Source organism: Diuraphis noxia, unplaced genomic scaffold (assembly GCF_037042655.1).
Source record: "Diuraphis noxia isolate RWA-SAM2 unplaced genomic scaffold, SU_Dnox_SAM2 contig0007, whole genome shotgun sequence".
In the NCBI taxonomy this organism is placed as follows: domain Eukaryota; kingdom Metazoa; phylum Arthropoda; class Insecta; order Hemiptera; family Aphididae; genus Diuraphis; species Diuraphis noxia.
Genome location: NW_028301717.1, coordinates 931,719 through 949,260, shown reverse-complemented (window position 1 = coordinate 949,260; position 17,542 = coordinate 931,719). Strand labels below are relative to the sequence as shown.

At 33.6% G+C, this 17,542-nt stretch overlaps 2 protein-coding genes and 1 long non-coding RNA gene across 3 annotated transcripts in view; all 3 read right to left on the bottom strand.

Annotated features, from left to right (window-relative positions):
• LOC149054353 (uncharacterized) overlaps positions 1-4,309 on the bottom strand; it is a 40,894-nt gene extending 36,585 nt beyond the window's left edge. The window contains exons 1-2 of the long non-coding RNA XR_016192280.1: positions 2,721-4,309; positions 2,629-2,649 (exon numbers count right to left, since the gene is read on the bottom strand). This is a non-coding gene — a long non-coding RNA (uncharacterized LOC149054353). The remainder of the gene's footprint in view (positions 1-2,628; positions 2,650-2,720) is intronic.
• A 1,911-nt stretch (positions 4,310-6,220) lies between these two features.
• On the bottom strand, positions 6,221-11,449 carry LOC149054352 (uncharacterized). The gene is made up of 2 exons (XM_089230283.1): positions 11,196-11,449; positions 6,221-11,126 (listed from the first exon to the last, which is right to left on the bottom strand). Exons 1-2 carry the CDS (start codon positions 11,447-11,449, stop codon positions 6,221-6,223), a joined length of 5,160 nt encoding a protein of 1,719 aa, XP_089086409.1.
• A 3,527-nt stretch (positions 11,450-14,976) lies between these two features.
• Positions 14,977-16,012, bottom strand: LOC149054351 (THAP domain-containing protein 1-like). The gene is made up of 3 exons (XM_089230310.1): positions 15,587-16,012; positions 15,181-15,465; positions 14,977-15,115 (listed from the first exon to the last, which is right to left on the bottom strand). Exons 1-2 carry the CDS (start codon positions 15,655-15,657, stop codon positions 15,270-15,272), a joined length of 267 nt encoding a protein of 88 aa, XP_089086436.1. The 5' UTR covers positions 15,658-16,012; the 3' UTR covers positions 14,977-15,115; positions 15,181-15,269.
• Between the last annotated feature and the right edge of the window lie 1,530 nt (positions 16,013-17,542).

The following is a 17,542-nucleotide window of genomic DNA, read 5'->3' as shown; positions in this document are numbered from 1 at the left end:
ATATTATGTGCCTTGTATTAAATTCTCAAATCTTAGAATTAAAAAGAAAAACTTTTATGAATTTTTATCCAAGATAATTTGAACAATGCCGTAATTTTTATGTATTTAGTCAAAATTCAAACTATGAATGCTTTTAAAAAAAAATTATTCATATATATTTCTTTTATTTTTCAACTGCTATTGTACAAATATGATAGGAGCCTTGTATTAAATTTTCAAATCTTAGATAAAAAAAAAAAATTTTTATGAAGTTCTAGCTTAAAATAATTTACGAATTTTCGTGATTTTTACGTATGTTGTCAAAATTAAAATTTGAATGCATGTAAAAAAAAATTGTGGCTATGTATTCCTTTTATTTTGCAACTGCTATTGTAAAAATATGTTAGGCGCCTTGTATTAAATTTTCAAATCTTAGAATTAAAAAGGAAAACTTTTATGAATTTCTATCTAAGATAATTTGAACATTGCCGTAATTATTATGTATTTAGTCAAAATTTGAACTGTAAATGCTTATAAAAAAAATTTGTGACTATATATTTCTTTTATTTTTCAACTGCTATTGTAAAAATATGTGAGAAGCCTTGTATTAAATTTTCAAATCTTAGATATAAAAGGAAAATACTTTATGAATTTCTAGTTTAAAATAATTTACGAATTTTCGTGATTTTTACGTATTTTGTCAAAATTCAAACTTTGAATACTTTTAAAATAAAATTATGCATATATATTTCTTTTATTTTTCAACTGCTATAGTAAAAATATGATAGGAGCCTTGTATTAAAATTTCAAAATCTTAGATCTAAAAAGAAAATTGCCATAATTTTTATGTATTAAGTCAATATTTGAACTTCAAATGCTAATAAAAAAAAATCGTGCCAATGTATTTTTATACTTTTTTAATTACTATAAGAATAACTTATGAGGAACTTTTTATTAAATTTCCAAGTATTTTGATAGGGCCAAAACATTTTTATCGACACTTCAAAAAAAAACTTTCAGACAAATTAAAAATTTCAGTCGTCTATAAATATCTCAAAAAAAGTCTAAATATTTTGAAAATTAAATCATGTAAAGAAAATGCTAATCTAAATAACTGATAAAATTTTCAAGTATCTACGACTTATACTTTTTGAATAATAACAAATATTTAAAATCATTTCAGGATGAATCACTATCATTACGCTATTTCGTAAAAATTTAAAATTCAAACGCACTTAAAATTTTTCTATAATGAAGCTTCGAGTCTTATCTATAGCTATTTGAAGGAAAACTTATGGAAAACTTAGTGTTGTATTTTCAATCCTTAGTTATAGACGCAAAAAATTTTATGATTATTCAACTTCAAAATTACTTGCAAATTTTCGCGTTTTCGACAGATTTCGTAAAAATTTGAAATATAAACGCTTATAAAAAAAAATTGTGACTAACGATTTTTAATTTTTTTTAGCTACAATAAGAACAACTCATAAGGAACCTTGTGTTAAATTTTAAAGTTTTTTTGGTCGTCCAAAATGTTTTTACTGACACTTCAAAAAAAAATTCTCAAAAAAATCGAAAATTTCAGTGGTCTATAAATAATTTAAAAAAAGTCAAAAATTTTTGAAAATTAAACTGTATATAGATAAAACTAACATAAATATTTGGTGAAAATTTAAAGTATTTACAGTGATTAGTTTTTGAATTACAACCATATAAAAAAATCGATTTGGTCGAAAACTGGTTTTGCGTAAAAATTCCCGTTTTTCTGTCATATTTTTTTTGTTTTTTTCGATTTTTTGAAATTTGTTGGAAAATGTTAACTATTGACCTGTATAATGCACCAAGGATATTCACTTTTACATCGGAAACCACCCCCAAAGTTTGAAATCGAAGCATTATTTCGACTAGTTATGCTGTACACAGACACAAAAAAAAAAAAAACATCATTGTAAAATCAATACATTCATCACTTCGTTCAGAATCTAAAATTAATATTAGAATTTAAGTTTCGTAATTTTCAAAGACATCCGTTGAAAAAAAATCTATAATATTGTGGAATATTATAGAATATAATATGGGAATATTATAGAATATAATATGGGAATATTATAGAATATAATATGGGAATATATGGATTATAAAAACGGCCGGAGAGACGCCGAATAAATGAGTCTAATCATATAGCGTTAAATATATTTTTAAGTACGTAATATTTTGTTATTCATGTGATATTTTCAATAGACATAATTAGGGCTCAGATGTTTATGCACTTAAAACTACTGTAATAATGTGATAAAATATTATCATTTTTATATGTTATCAAAATACGAATTTAGAACATATTATTTTGTTATTAATTATATTACGAATTATGTTATTGTTACTTGTTACAGTAATTAGATATTAATTTATAATTTATAATTAATTTTTTTAAATTTAAATACACAACATTATATAATAGCATATAATATTTGTTTGTATACTAATTATGACTGCGTATGAACTCAATGTCCCTCACGGAGGACAATATAATATCTCATTAGTCATTACGATAATACTAAAAAAATACTTAACATTTTTTATATTTATATTTATATTTAACATATTTATACTCCATTTACTACATATTTAGTAAAAAAAAATTGTTACCATCCATGTTTAAACCAAGGCCTGAAAGGGTTAAAAAACTATGAAAAAAAATAATTATGAAGATCAATAAAAAAAAAAAAAATGCTTCATACCTTCATCATCTGAAAAATAAGAAAAAAATATTAATAATACCTAATCATAAAATTTGTCTAAAAATGTTTTAATAATAGACCGTGGAAGAAAAGAAGTACTGTCAAATTGTAAAATTGTACAAATAACTGTTGTAATAAATTTATTTTCAAGTTAATTATTTTTAGTATATTATATGCATTATGCATATATATATAATTTATATATAAAACGTTGTTTTGTTTATATACTGATTATGATTGCGTAAGAACTCAATGTCTCTCACAAAGAACAATCAATCTAATATCTCATTACGATATAACTAAATAAACATTATTTCATATATGTTTTAAATCTTCGTCTGAAAGGGTTAAGAAACTATGAAAAAAATAAAATTATGAAGATGAATAAAAAAAAAAAATGCTTCATACCATCAGCTGAAAAATAAGAAAAGAATATTAATAATAATCATAAAATTTGTCTAAAAATGTTTAATAATAGGCTGAGGAAGTAAAGAAGTACTGTCAATTGTAAAATTGTACAAATAACTGCTGTAATAGATTTATTTTAAAGTTAATTATTTATAGTATATTATATGCATATATATATAATTTATATATAAAACGTTGTTTTGTTATATACGTTATTATTTTATATATGTATAATAATATCCCTTTCAGTCCCTATGACCCCCACAGACGATATTATTTTTAGTTAATTCTGATAAGGTTACAAATCGGTTATAATAAATAAATAATATTTATTCATCATGCCAATAATGTAAAGAATACAAAAAACATAATATATATAAAGTGATTCTTTTAATGTATATTTTATAGTAAGAAAATATGTCTCTGAAAAATTTTGTCACGAGTTTTTGAAAAAAATAGACAACAAATATATATTTTTTTCTATAAGATGAATTGGTTTTACAAATCTGAAATTTTTTCTTTGATAAGACAACATTATAGTCAATCACAGATATCTATACTAACTAGATATGGTACTAGACTAGTTTTACATTGACAGTAGTGAAGCTCGGCGGCGCGCTCTTATCACACATCCGCCATGTTTTCGGGGGTCAAAACAATGATTTGAATGTATGAAAAAGATACAATTTAAATTAATGTTCATGAAGTATTAAAAGATTTAAATTTAAACACGCATTCAATTTCAAACCATAACCATACAAATAATAAAACTTACATATATAGATCGATAAATGCATATTTAGCAACTATTTGGGACTTATTAAATAACTTGAATGGTATAGTGTGGTTTCGTGAAATAAACTGTGTAACATCAGTTACATACACAGACATATATTAAGTTACTTAATATAATTATATATCAGTTAATTAATAATAATAATAATATAATACAATAATTAACTTCATAAAATACAAATCACTTCATATCATACTCAATTTCAAAGAATGATTATTCAAATTTATAATTTAGGTATAAGGAGATATATATTTCAAATTTACTATACTATAATATTATTATAGAATACAAATATAAAAATGTTAATACAAAGTAAATAGGTACAATAGATTCATGAATATGAAACAAAGAAATATTATTAATAAAGTTTAAACATAAATATTTATTGGTTATTAAATAAAATCAGCTTAGTTAAGACACGTCGTTTGCTAACTTGTTTATCTTTAGATTTAGCAATATAGTGCAGACGTATTTTGAGATATTCCTTACAAATTAAAGATACTAAATGTAATTTATGGTTTTCTAGAAAACAATCATCCAAACAACTTAAATTTTTAAATACATTATTACTGTAGACATAGTTCTTAGTATAAATAACAATTTTAGAATATGAACCCAACTTTAGATGTATAAAATTATCTGTGAGTTGAATAAGAGTATTTTCAACAAATTTCAAGATTTTTAATACATCAGTTGAACTCTGTACTAGTCCTCCCCTATTTTTAATGTTAACGAGAGCCGAATAAGAATTTTTATGACTATAATAATTATGATCTATAGTAGTTTTTTTTTCTAGTAGACTTTCAGTACACGTAGGGCATTCTATTTTCTTAAAAATGGTTCTTACTATAAATCCACTAATATAGTATAAAATATTATCTTTAAGAATATTTATGTTAACACTATCATTTTCAAAAGAAAGGAAGTCTGGTATTTCTTCATCATCATCTTCAATAATTTCTTCAGATTTTCTTTTTTTCCAACGTATTTCAAAAATGCTGTCATAACATGAGTGTTTGCGCCACGACCGTTCCTACAGTGAGGTTGACACCCGTGACTCGCACCTCTCTGGATGTAGGTAATTTCAAACTAAATAAAATGCAATCTTTTAATTTATATTACAAACATTACTCAATATATTGAAGCTTACCAACTGGTACAAATACAATAAATAATAAATACATTACATAAACAAAAGTAATAAGGGGAAGGAACATGTGCCTAAGGCTGAGCTGCAAAGACGTTGATGATTGTGCTGAGCTGCGAATACGTTGGTGATGATGCTGAACTGCAATGGTGATACCAAGGAACTACAAGGCTGTAGATGGGGCCCACAATGATGGTGCTCCCACGACGAACTGTCTGGTGGATTACCAAGCTGGTAAAAATGTCGAACCACTGTCGTATCGATGATCACACGTCGAGCTGACCGTCTCCAATGTCAATGGTGATTACACGCCGAACGGGCGGTAAATATAAAATATAATAAATGTCAGGCTTGAACTGCACGTCGTAGTTATAAAAAAATGGACAAAGACTTAAAAACGTTAAAAGACACGAACATGTGCTTTCGAACGGAGCTGCTCATAAGTCATAAGAACAAAACAAAACCCGCGGAACATACATGTGTTTTCAACGGCTTGGTAAAGCATTATATTCGACCATATGGCGACGACGCCACGAGCGGCGGCGCCGTCGGCGGCAACCAGTTGGTCAGTGCCGCCAACATTCCGAACTGGAAGTCGGGGCACGTACGGGGCGCGAACATACTCCCCCTTGTGATACAAGGGTGTATCACAACAGTGGCAAGCTAGCCCTGGTCCGGAGCTGGAACTGGAGATGAAGTTGTTGAGTGTAGACACAGCTTCATGACATCAGGCACATGGGGGGGAGACATTTTTTTTTTTGAGCAAAATCAACACATAATCATGTCATGTGGAACAATAACATGGTTAAAACAAGTTATGTTTATAAACATAATTTAACAATATACAATATAACTTTCACAAACTTAATAGCAAGTGACAAAATTTAACAAACAAGTTAAAAAAAAACAAATGAACAAATAAAATATACAATGTATATAACAGATTACAAAATGTAAGAAACTAAATACAAAACAATGTATGAAACAAAATATAAAACAATGTATGATATAATATGAACAATGTGAGAATTATATTACCCCATCCATTGAGGCGTAGAACACAAGTGTCAACCACGGTCAGGAACGATAATGACACATCACATTGACACTAATTTTCATACATTGTTGTTATACAAGATAGGTAAAGGATTATGGATCATTAACAGGAAGCGGAACTATCTTCACCACAGGTCTCGTGACTAGGCCCTGAGTAGTCATAATCTTAACCACCCTTACCACCCCATCTGGGCCTGGAAGGAGTTCATGAACTCGTCCCAATTTCCAAACAAGTGGAGAAGAAGATTGGTCCTTGAGTATGACCAATTCACCCAACTTGATGTTTTCCTGGTCAACTGCCCAACGCCCTCGCATCTGTAGGGAGTTCAAGTATTCGCCAGACCACCTGCGCCAGTAAGCCTGGTACAGCTGATGGAGGAGCTTCCAACGCTGCTTAAGGTTAGTCGAGCCGACTGGAACCTCAGCTTCAGGTACAGCACGCAGTGGTTTACCAATCAAGAAATGTCCAGGCGTTAAGCATTCCAAATCATTAGGATCATTAGACATAGGTGTCAGTGGTCTAGAGTTTAAGGCTGACTCCACCCTACACAAAATGGTTACAAACTCCTCTAAAGTCAAAACATGGTTACCTACTACCCGGACTAACAAGTGCTTGGTCGAGCGGACCGCAGCCTCCCAGAGACCCCCGAAATGAGGAGCACTTGGCGGATTAAAGTGCCATGAACAAACCGATGAGGAACTGATCTGTTCCCGGTTTTTCGGATCATTGACAAGGTTGGACAACTTTCTAGCCGCTCCCACAAAATTTGTTCCACAGTATGAATACACAGAGGTAGGTAACCCTCTGCGTGAGACAAACCTGTCAAAAGCTGCTAAAAAGGCATCAGTGGTCAAATCGGTAACCACCTCAAGGTGAACTGCCTTGGTAACCATGCAGACAAATACGGCAATATAGATCTTATATTGTCGTGCTTTGCGTAGACTAGTTTCTGCCATAGTTAAGGGCCCTGCATAATCAATTCCTACACAACTAAAGGGTCGGCTCTGCTGTACTCTAACCGCAGGCAGATCGGACATGATCGGTTGAGGATGTCGAGCCGATAACTTGGCACATGTTATGCACTGCCGTACTGCCCGACGAATAACATGGCGGTCCCCAATGATCCAGAATTGTCTACATATCAGAGCTGACATGAGACGATAGCCAGCATGACATGCATACAAATGCCAATGCCTGGCTATGAGCAAAGACAAATAAGAGTCCTTCGACAACAACATCGGAAACTTGCGTCGATCTGACAGCAGAGAGTGTCGAAGTCGCCCTCCTACGCGAATGACACCTTCATGATCTATGAACGGGGCTAATCGGGCCAACAATCGCGAGGAAATTACGTGTCCGGATGACAACTCTCGAAGCAACTGCGGAAAAGTGTGCGACTGGCTGGACCTTACAACTACCACAAGAGCTTCGTGATATTGTATGCTTGAAAAGAATTCGTCAACTGGTTGCTTCAGACATCTCTTGATGAAGCGACGCATACACATGACAATTCTCAACAGGCGGTGGAAGGATGAACACCTGGAAAACCATTCAACTGGCTCCCCCATGAGATTGACAACACAAGAAACAACTTCCTTAACTTCCGGGAGCTGTTCCGGAGAAATTAAAGAGATTTCAGAAGACCAATTCTCACCGAACTGGTGGAGAAAGGAAGGACCTGTCCAATATAGACTATACTGAGCTAGCTCACTTGGAAGCAGGCCCCGAGAACCACAGTCAGCTGGATTCATATCCGAACTGACATGAAACCACCGACATGACGGGAGCAACTTGTGAATATGATAGAGTCGATTCGACACAAACACCTTGTATGCTACCTGAGGAGTATTTAACCAAGATAACACCACAGAAGAATCCGACCAAGCAAAAACATTACGGATCTGAATTTGAGCTGACAATGTGGTGTATATACGGTTCATCCAGCGAGCGAGTAGGCCTGCCCCACACAGTTCCAAACGAGGAATTGTGGTAGATGTTGTAGGTGCCAACTTTGTCTTACAACCCAGCAAGTAAACTGTAACTTGGTGGGATTGGTCCGTTACTCGGAGATAAACAATAGCCGCAAAACCCTTGATGGACGCATCGCAGAACCCACATAAATCAAAGTGACAACCTGTCTGTACTCCCACAAACCGAGGGACACGTAACAAAGATATATGTTGAAGTTCGCTGACAAACTCAGCCCAACACTGCTCAATCTCTGGAGGTAACTGATCATCCCAAGATACACCGGTCTTCCACACGCATTGCATCAAATGTTTGGCATAAAATATTACCGGAGCCAGCAAACCAAGAGGATCAAAAATCCGAGCTATGATCGACAACATGCTACGCTTGGAAGAGACAAATTTAGCCGAACTGACATCATAATTGAAGGTATCTTCCTGAGGATCCCACTTCAAACCCAACACCTGAACTGGCAACGACGCATTATCATTAAATGGAAGAGGGCCAACTGCCTGATTTTCTGGAGGAATGTTCTTTAACAATTCAGGAGAGTTACTGGACCACTTCTTTAACTCCAAGCCGAACTGACTAAGGAGTGAAATGAGTTCATACTGTAGGGCCAAGGCATTGTCAACAGTATCTGCTCCTGTGCAGATGTCATCCACGTACGTTTGATGCAGGAGAGCTGCCTGGACACGTGGGAACTGCTGGCCATCTGTGAGTGCTATCTCTCGAAGAACCCTGAGTGCTAAGTACGGAGCTGTACCCACACCATAAGTGACGGTATTCAGTTCGAACTCCTGAAGACGGTAATGAGGCGAAGGTCTCCAAAAAATATGCTGGTACTGGCGATGCTCTGGAATCAGTAAGATTTGCCGGTACATTTTACAAATGTCGGCAGTAAAAACTACACGGTGAGTTCTGAAACGGAGCAAAATATCTACTATGTCCTGCTGGAGCTTAGGACCGACAAAAAGGGCATCATTTAGCGAAATGTTGGATGACGGTCGAGCTGACGCGTCAAACACCACGCGCAATTTTAACTTGCCCCCATCCATCTTGTGCACGGCATGGTGTGGTATGAAATAGGTACCCGGAGTCTTGGCCACTGACATATGTCCCAGCGCTTCATAGTCAGCCATAAATTGCTGGTAAGCTTCATATAGGGGTTTGTCGCGTATGAGCTTACGCTCCAAACGTTCGAAGCGGGACACTGCTAGTGGACGAGAGCCAGAAAAGGTGTCTGCGGTCGGTGGGACACGGAATGGGAGTGGAACGACAAACCGACCCGAACTGTCTCGGTAAGCTTCCATATCAAATATCTCATCACACTTGCCCTCCTCTGTGGCAGACAGTGGAGCTTCTTCTGGTTCTTCGACCTGCCAGAATTTCTCAACCAGAGACCCAAGAGATGTGGTAAGCAGCGAAGTCACTGAGGATTGATGATGTTGGTTAGAAAGCACGTGTTGGTCAATTGGTCCGAGGAGGATCCATCCAAACATTGTTTCAAATGCTGTCGGAAGACCTGGACCCAGCTCTTCACGCTTGCTGCGAAGCACCCGGGGGAAGACATCAGCACCCAACAACAATTCAACCGGAGCGGGAGAATCAAACTGTGGATCAGCCAGAACTAGGTGGGAGCATTGATCCCTAACAGCGAGCGGCAATTGGACTGAAGGCATCACACCAGTGATAGTGGGTAAAATCCAGGCATAAAGTTCCAACATATGATTGCCCTCCAGCGACTGGATGCTGAGCTGCACCCGACCTTCAATGGACTGGACTAACTGCCCTGCCAAACCAGCGACTGGAACTCTCCATGGTTCCTGACGTAGACCTAACCGGCTCACGCATGAAGTGGTAATAATGCTTATCTGGGAAGCTGGATCTACCAATGCCCGAACTGGCTGCAGACATCCTGCCACATCCTTCACATTAACTGTAGCTGTACCCAAGACAACGGATCTGAGACCTTGAGTACTGATAAGAGACACGGCAGGTGATTTAGGGGTCTTGGCATGAGAATTATCTCTATGTAACATATGATTATGACGACCATGACACATAGAACAAGACGCCTTACACTTGTTAGCCCAGTGGTTACTACCAAGACAAACCATGCACAAACGGTGCTTGCTGACTAGTAGGTAACGATCATCAATAGACATGTCTTTGAACTTGGGACATGACACCAAAGAATGTGGCTGGTTGCATTGAACGCACAATTGGGAACTATCACTAGGTTTGTTGGCAACCAAGGTTACAGGAGCCTTAGCGCCATGAAAAGGCTTCGAGCTTGAAGCTTTAAACCTAGCAGGATTACCTCTCGGTTCAATAGAGCCAGCCTTGGTGGAAGATCTAGCTGTCGGTGCACCCATAGATAACCCAGCGTTTTCCAACACTTCAATACGGTCCTTAATGAACTCTAAGAGACTATCAACCGTTGGAAAATCTGTAGTGTTATCTTGCTCAAACAATCGACGACTTGTTGATGGCAAACAGCGAACGGCTAATGCAAATAACAAGAATGAACCCAAATCTGGAATTTTAAGTGAACGCAAAAGGGCAATCTTCTCACTGAAGGTGTTCATAAAACTAATCAAAACAGCCGGCGACTCTAGGTGGTTGATAGGCGCACTGAACATATCACTCACTAACGCGGTGGCCAACTGTCGAGGCCTCTCATATCTATTGACCAATGTGGACCAGGCAAGCCCATAGGTTGAGTCAGAAACTGTAATGCCTTTGATAACGTCAGAAGGACCAGTCTGTAGGCAGCCTAACAAATAATAAAACTTTTCGATGTTAGTGAGCTCAGCATTACCATTAACAAGAATCAAGAACCGATCCCTAAAGTCAGGCCAGTTTTGGAGTCGACCATCAAAGGTGGGTAAAGGAATCTCGGGTAACCGTACACGGGATCCTGCCGGAACTAAATTAGAAATGGCCTTATCCAAGTTAACTACCGGGTTTGTTACTTCTTTAGTCTCATTCAACTTGCCTGCATGATCGATGGAACTATCACCCGAACTGGGTGTCGATCCACAACGTAGCTGACTGGCTAATGTCTTAGCGCTCACTAATGTAGATCTAACTTACAACTCTACATTATTAGAAAAATCTCCTACCATGTCCAACTCAATCATAGCCTCAAGCACTGAATCATTTTCCACTAAGAACTTAGCCCAAAATTCATCAATGTCCTCAATGGCTAATAGAAACTTTTGACGGAAGGTAGGATCAGTCGATGCCTTTAAACCTAAACCATAAATGGCTTCAATCTGGCTAGCTGCAGCGTCCCGCTTAAGCATAGCACGCTGTTTGTTACGAGTGAAACGCTCTACATCACCCATTGTAACAATATAAATAAGAACACTTCACAAGGTAAGACTATGAACTATAGTAACTAGTGAAGATGATTCAATGAGTTAAAAAATTAAACCAATATGTGAACAAAATATTATAAAGAAGGAATACTCAATAACACCACAATTGTGTAGTAACACTTAAAGAAACTTAGATATTTAAATAGAACAACAATTCATAAAACTATTGATAACTATCAACAATATTTAACAACAATAAAAAAAGAAAGGGATAACCAACAAAATAACAATGTGTGGTTGAGCGCAACTAACAACTATGCAACCAACTAAATAGGAACAACAGCAATAACCAATTAAGTCTGAACAGAAGGCTACCGACTTAACATCAAAAATTAGTCCATAGCAATGACTAAATGATAATACAAGAACAATAAAATATTGAGATCCAAAGTCAACAGTAACAATATAACAGTAACAATATAACAAATACTTTATACAATAAATAATAAATTAAGATAAGTATTATAATAATGCCTACCAACACTTATCCGGGTAGCATGTAAACTGATATGACACCCAAGTACCTAGCTGGTCACGCTTAAACTATAATGAGATAGTAACAGGAACTAATGGTATAGGAGGTTGACAGGATTAGAGCTTAATACCTGTATAACAACAATGTACATACAATACTTCAATCCAGGTAGATGCTGTGCTTGTCTGTCTGAAACCACGCTCTGCTACCATATGTTTGCGCCACGACCGTTCCTACAGTGAGGTTGACACCCGTGACTCGCACCTCTCTGGATGTAGGTAATTTCAAACTAAATAAAATGCAATCTTTTAATTTATATTACAAACATTACTCCATATATTGAAGCTTACCAACTGGTACAAATACAATAAATAATAAATACATTACATAAACAAAAGTAATAAGGGGAAGGAACATGTGCCTAAGGCTGAGCTGCAAAGACGTTGATGATTGTGCTGAGCTGCGAATACGTTGGCGATGATGCTGAACTGCAATGGTGATACCAAGGAACTACAAGGCTGTAGATGGGGCCCACAATGATGGTGCTCCCACGACGAACTGTCTGGTGGATTACCAAGCTGGTAAAAATGTCGAACCACTGTCGTATCGATGATCACACGTCGAGCTGACCGTCTCCAATGTCAATGGTGATTACACGCCGAACGGGCGGTAAATATAAAATATAATAAATGTCAGGCTTGAACTGCACGTCGTAGTTATAAAAAAATGGACAAAGACTTAAAAACGTTAAAAGACACGAACATGTGCTTTCGAACGGAGCTGCTCATAAGTCATAAGAACAAAACAAAACCCGCGGAACATACATGTGTTTTCAACGGCTTGGTAAAGCATTATATTCGACCATATGGCGACGACGCCACGAGCGGCGGCGCCGTCGGCGGCAACCAGTTGGTCAGTGCCGCCAACATTCCGAACTGGAAGTCGGGGCACGTACGGGGCGCGAACAATGAGTTATCTAATGCAACACAGTTTGCAGCATAAGATGAAGTTATTAAATTCTTTAAACATAATTGTTTCATAGCTGTTCGAAATTCCAGAACATTAGGGTTATTATTGTGACCAAACCTTTGCCTTATTTTAGAAAAATATATTTCCAAGTGGTCTTGAGAAAATTTGTATGTTAAAAGATATTTATAATCAGTAACAATAAAAAGTTCCTTAGCCAAGTTTAATATTGATTTGACAGCTACAGCAAAACCTACAAACATAAATATAATAATGAGTGTAATGATATAAATATACAAAATAATACATGTTAGTATGTTACGTTAAAATTCCAACAAATATAATCACTGACCGATCACAAATGTTTTTCTAGGAGTTGAATGAATTGGGATTCCTTTAATATCTGTTAGACTCAACAAATAATCTACCAAAGGTTTTATCATATTTTCCACTTCTTTAATGTTGTCTCTGTATAATGGTTTTTTAAATCCTTTACCAAAGGGGTTACGGGTATTAAGAAAGTCAAATATTCTATCAATTACCCTGATAAATCGTTCTGTAGCTTCACCTATAGTAAATTAAAATAACTGTACTTATACTGAATTACTGATTATAATTAAAACTTACTGTTTTTAAATGCAGATTCTTCTAATGACCTAAGGAATTGTATTGCATCAGCAGTCGACGAGCTTAAGGTCTGTGCGGCCATTTTCACCTTCATTATGTTTTTCCTCCAATCAATATGAGCAGATGTCAATTTATTAGCCAAGTGCAACCCTATGTTTTCTTGGGCTATATCAATGAAGCACATAATCATTATTATACTATATTTTATATAATTAGATATTTGTGAAATGAAGTAAATCTAATCTTTTAATATACCTTTATTAAGATCTTGGATAAATGTCCAATCAATTATGCCATCAACACTTTTAAATTTTCGGTAAGTACCAAGGGCATTTCTTGCTAGTTTAATATTGTGGCATGCATCTGGTATATAATAAATCTAAATAAAATAAAAATAAATAAATTATACAGAGTTCATTTTTATTATAGATAGTTTTTACCTTCCGATCTATGCCAGGAATATAAAAATATTCTATTAACTCATCATATGATCCATGAAGTTTACATCCAAGATGTGTCATAGTGGATAAGTTAGTACTGGTGCCATCACATGTTACACCCCAAACTCGAACACCAACATTATTTGCCATTGTAATTGCGGTTGTAACAAGACCAGCCTGTATCACTGCAGTACTTTTAGATTGTAAAAAGTAACCTATTGGATGTTTCCACTTTCCATTTAATCCAACTAACATAAAAACCAATGCTTCTGTAACTGGGGTCTCCTGTGCTTCAGCTTGAATTCCTCCAAAATCACAATAACCCAGAAATTTATCTTCACTAGCATCATACAAGATTTTTTTTCTTATACACATCGAATCAAAAACTAAATTGCAATCCTTGTCACTTTGTGGAATGCATTTCATATATTCAAATACTTCATTGAAGAAACCTGGATTAGCATTGACAGAAGAAGTCCAGTTGCTAATGGACGATGGATGTGGTAGGCTTAATATAGTTCTGTAATAGGTAGCAGTAATATATTTTTATTAGTGATATATTTGAATACATAATATAAATATAACATAAAAACATAACACATCAAATACATTTAAAAAAAGAAAATTTCACACAAATAACTGATAATAGTGTTTAATTACCGCCAAAAATTATAAGCTTTAGGAGAATAATAGTGTAAAGTCAAAGCAAATTGTTTCATCTCATTGGAATAGCGACAACCAGTTCCTTTATTACTATTTTTAAGCTCATTATTAAATAATTCTAATATAGACCCTGGCAGAGAAAGCATTTCAATAGCAAGAATAAAGCATCAAAGCATTATAAAAACAGCAAAACTTTTATTTATGATCAAAAATTCTTACCACTAAAATGATTTTCAATTAATCTTCCATGTTCACCAACAATTAAACCTTTATTGCGTAAATCATCTAAGAGATCTTTTAAATTGTTAATTGTTTTTTCTTTCCTCCTAAGCTTTTGTTTTAAAATTTTTATTTTATTTTTTAACTTGGTTTCACTGGTAAAACTATTTATAGTTTGTACTTCTACATCTTTTGTAGACTGTGTCTCATTAATTAAAATATTAACTGGTTCAGGACCATTATCTAAAAAAAATTATTAATACCTAATAAAAATGATAAAATGATAAAATTTTAAACAGTTTTAATACCTTCAATAACTGGTGTAGTATCATTATTAACTGGTCTAGGAACTTTCGTCAGAGGATTTATTCTGTGTTTTTTAACTTTTTGGTAGTACCTATGATGGGAATGATGGAAACACTGATGGAGTAGCATCCAATCTTAATAATGGTCTACTTGCACCTGGGCGTATTTGAAAGTCTTCACTAGTAAAATGATCACTGCAAATTCTACTGTGCTGTGATGGTTTGAAATTTTTTCTTTTTATAGCATTAATCCACTTCTTCATCAACTCTTCATTAGAATGTGGAAATCTAATTTATAATAAATAATAATTTAAACAAAATACAGTAAGGTTATGGTTGTAATATAATATGAATATTATACTAGTATTTTTTAATTGCTAATTTTGTTTTAAATAGGTAGGACACTTACCGGAAAAAATGTGATGACTGTCCAGCTGAAGCCCTATTTTGACAGCCATACGCAACACACACATGAGGCATATTTAAGTATTAATTAGGAGTACATTTTAAAATCGAAATCCACATGTTTGTATTGTATCATTAGGTCAATATTTTGACCCCCGAAAAAATGGCGTCTACATCGACGGTGAGCTTCACCTGATAACGGGAGTTCGCTATCTAGTATAGTATAGATATCTGTGTAGTCAATATGTGCGAATGACTAGTATCAGTGATGTTATAACAGTTGTTATGTATGCACTTCATAAGAGACATCGGGCTGTTACCGAGTCAAATTATGATAAAATATTATCATTTTTATATGTTATCAAAATACGAATTTAGAACATATTATTTTGTTATTATTTATTTTACGAATTATGTTATTGTTACTTGTTACAGTTATTGGATATTTAATTTATAATTTATAATTAATTTTTTGTAATTTAAATATACAATATTATATAATAGCATGTTATATTATTTGTTTTTATACTAATTATGACTGAGTAAGAACTCAATGTCCCACACAGAGGACAATCTAATATCTCATTACGATATAACTAAATAAACATTCTTTCGTAAATGTTTTAAACCTTCGTCTGAAAGGGTAAAAAACTGTGAAAAAATAGAATTATGAAAATCAATAAAAAAAAAAAATGTTTCTTACGATGTTTCCCTGAAAAATAAGAAAATAATATTAATAATAATCATAAAATTTGTCTAAAAATGATTAATAATAGACCGAGGAAGAAAAGAAGTACTGTAAAATTGTAAAATTGTACAAATAACTGTTGTAATAGATTTATTTTAAAGTTAATTATTTATAGTATATTATAAACGTTGTTTTGTTATATACGTTATTGTTTTATATTATGTATGATAATATCCTTTTCAGTCCCTATGACCCGCAGAGGACATTATTTTGAGTTAATTCTGATAAGGTTACAAATCGGTTATAATCATGGCTTAAGATAAACAGGTTACGAAACGCAGCTGTGATTATTGAGGCTCTAGTTTGTCAATTCTCGGCACGCTAGTTACTATTCTCACACAGGCCATCAGCTGTTTATATACGAGCATCTTTGGGCATCATTTCTGTTGTATAGTTTTAATGGGTAGTTTCGTAACCTGTTTATCTTAAGCCATGGTTATAATAAATAAATAATAATTAATCATGATGCCAATAATTTAAATAATACAAAAAACATAATATTTATAATGTGAGTATTATAATGTATATTTTATAGTAAGAAAATATGTCTCTGAAAAATGTTGTCATGAGTTTTTGAAAAAAATAGATAACAGAAATATTTTTTTCTATAAGATAAATTGGTTTTACAAATCTTAGATTTTTTTCATTGATAAGATAACATTATAGTCAATATGTACGAATGACCATTATTCTCCCAAAACTAGTATCAGTGATGTTATAACAGTTGTTATGTATGCCCCTCATAAGAGACATCGGGCTGTTACCTAGTCAAATTATGATAAAATATTATCATTTTTATATGTTATCAAAATACGAATTTAGAACATATTATTTTGTTATTATTTATTTTACGAATTATGTTATTAATACTTGTTACAGTTATTATATATTTAATTTATAACTTATAAGTTATAATTAATTTTTTGAAATTTAAATACACAATATTATATAATAGCAAATAATATTTGTTTGTATACTAATTATGACTGCGTAAGAACTCAATGTCCCTCACAGAGGACAATATAATATCTCATTACGATAAAACTAAAAAAATATTCTTACGAAAATGTTTTATAGTTTCATCTGAAAGGGTTAAGAAACAATGAAAAAAATAGAATAATGAAGATCAATAAATAAAAAAAAAATGTTTCATACTATCATGCTCTGAAAAATAAGAAAAAAATATTAATAATAATCATAAAATTTGTCTAA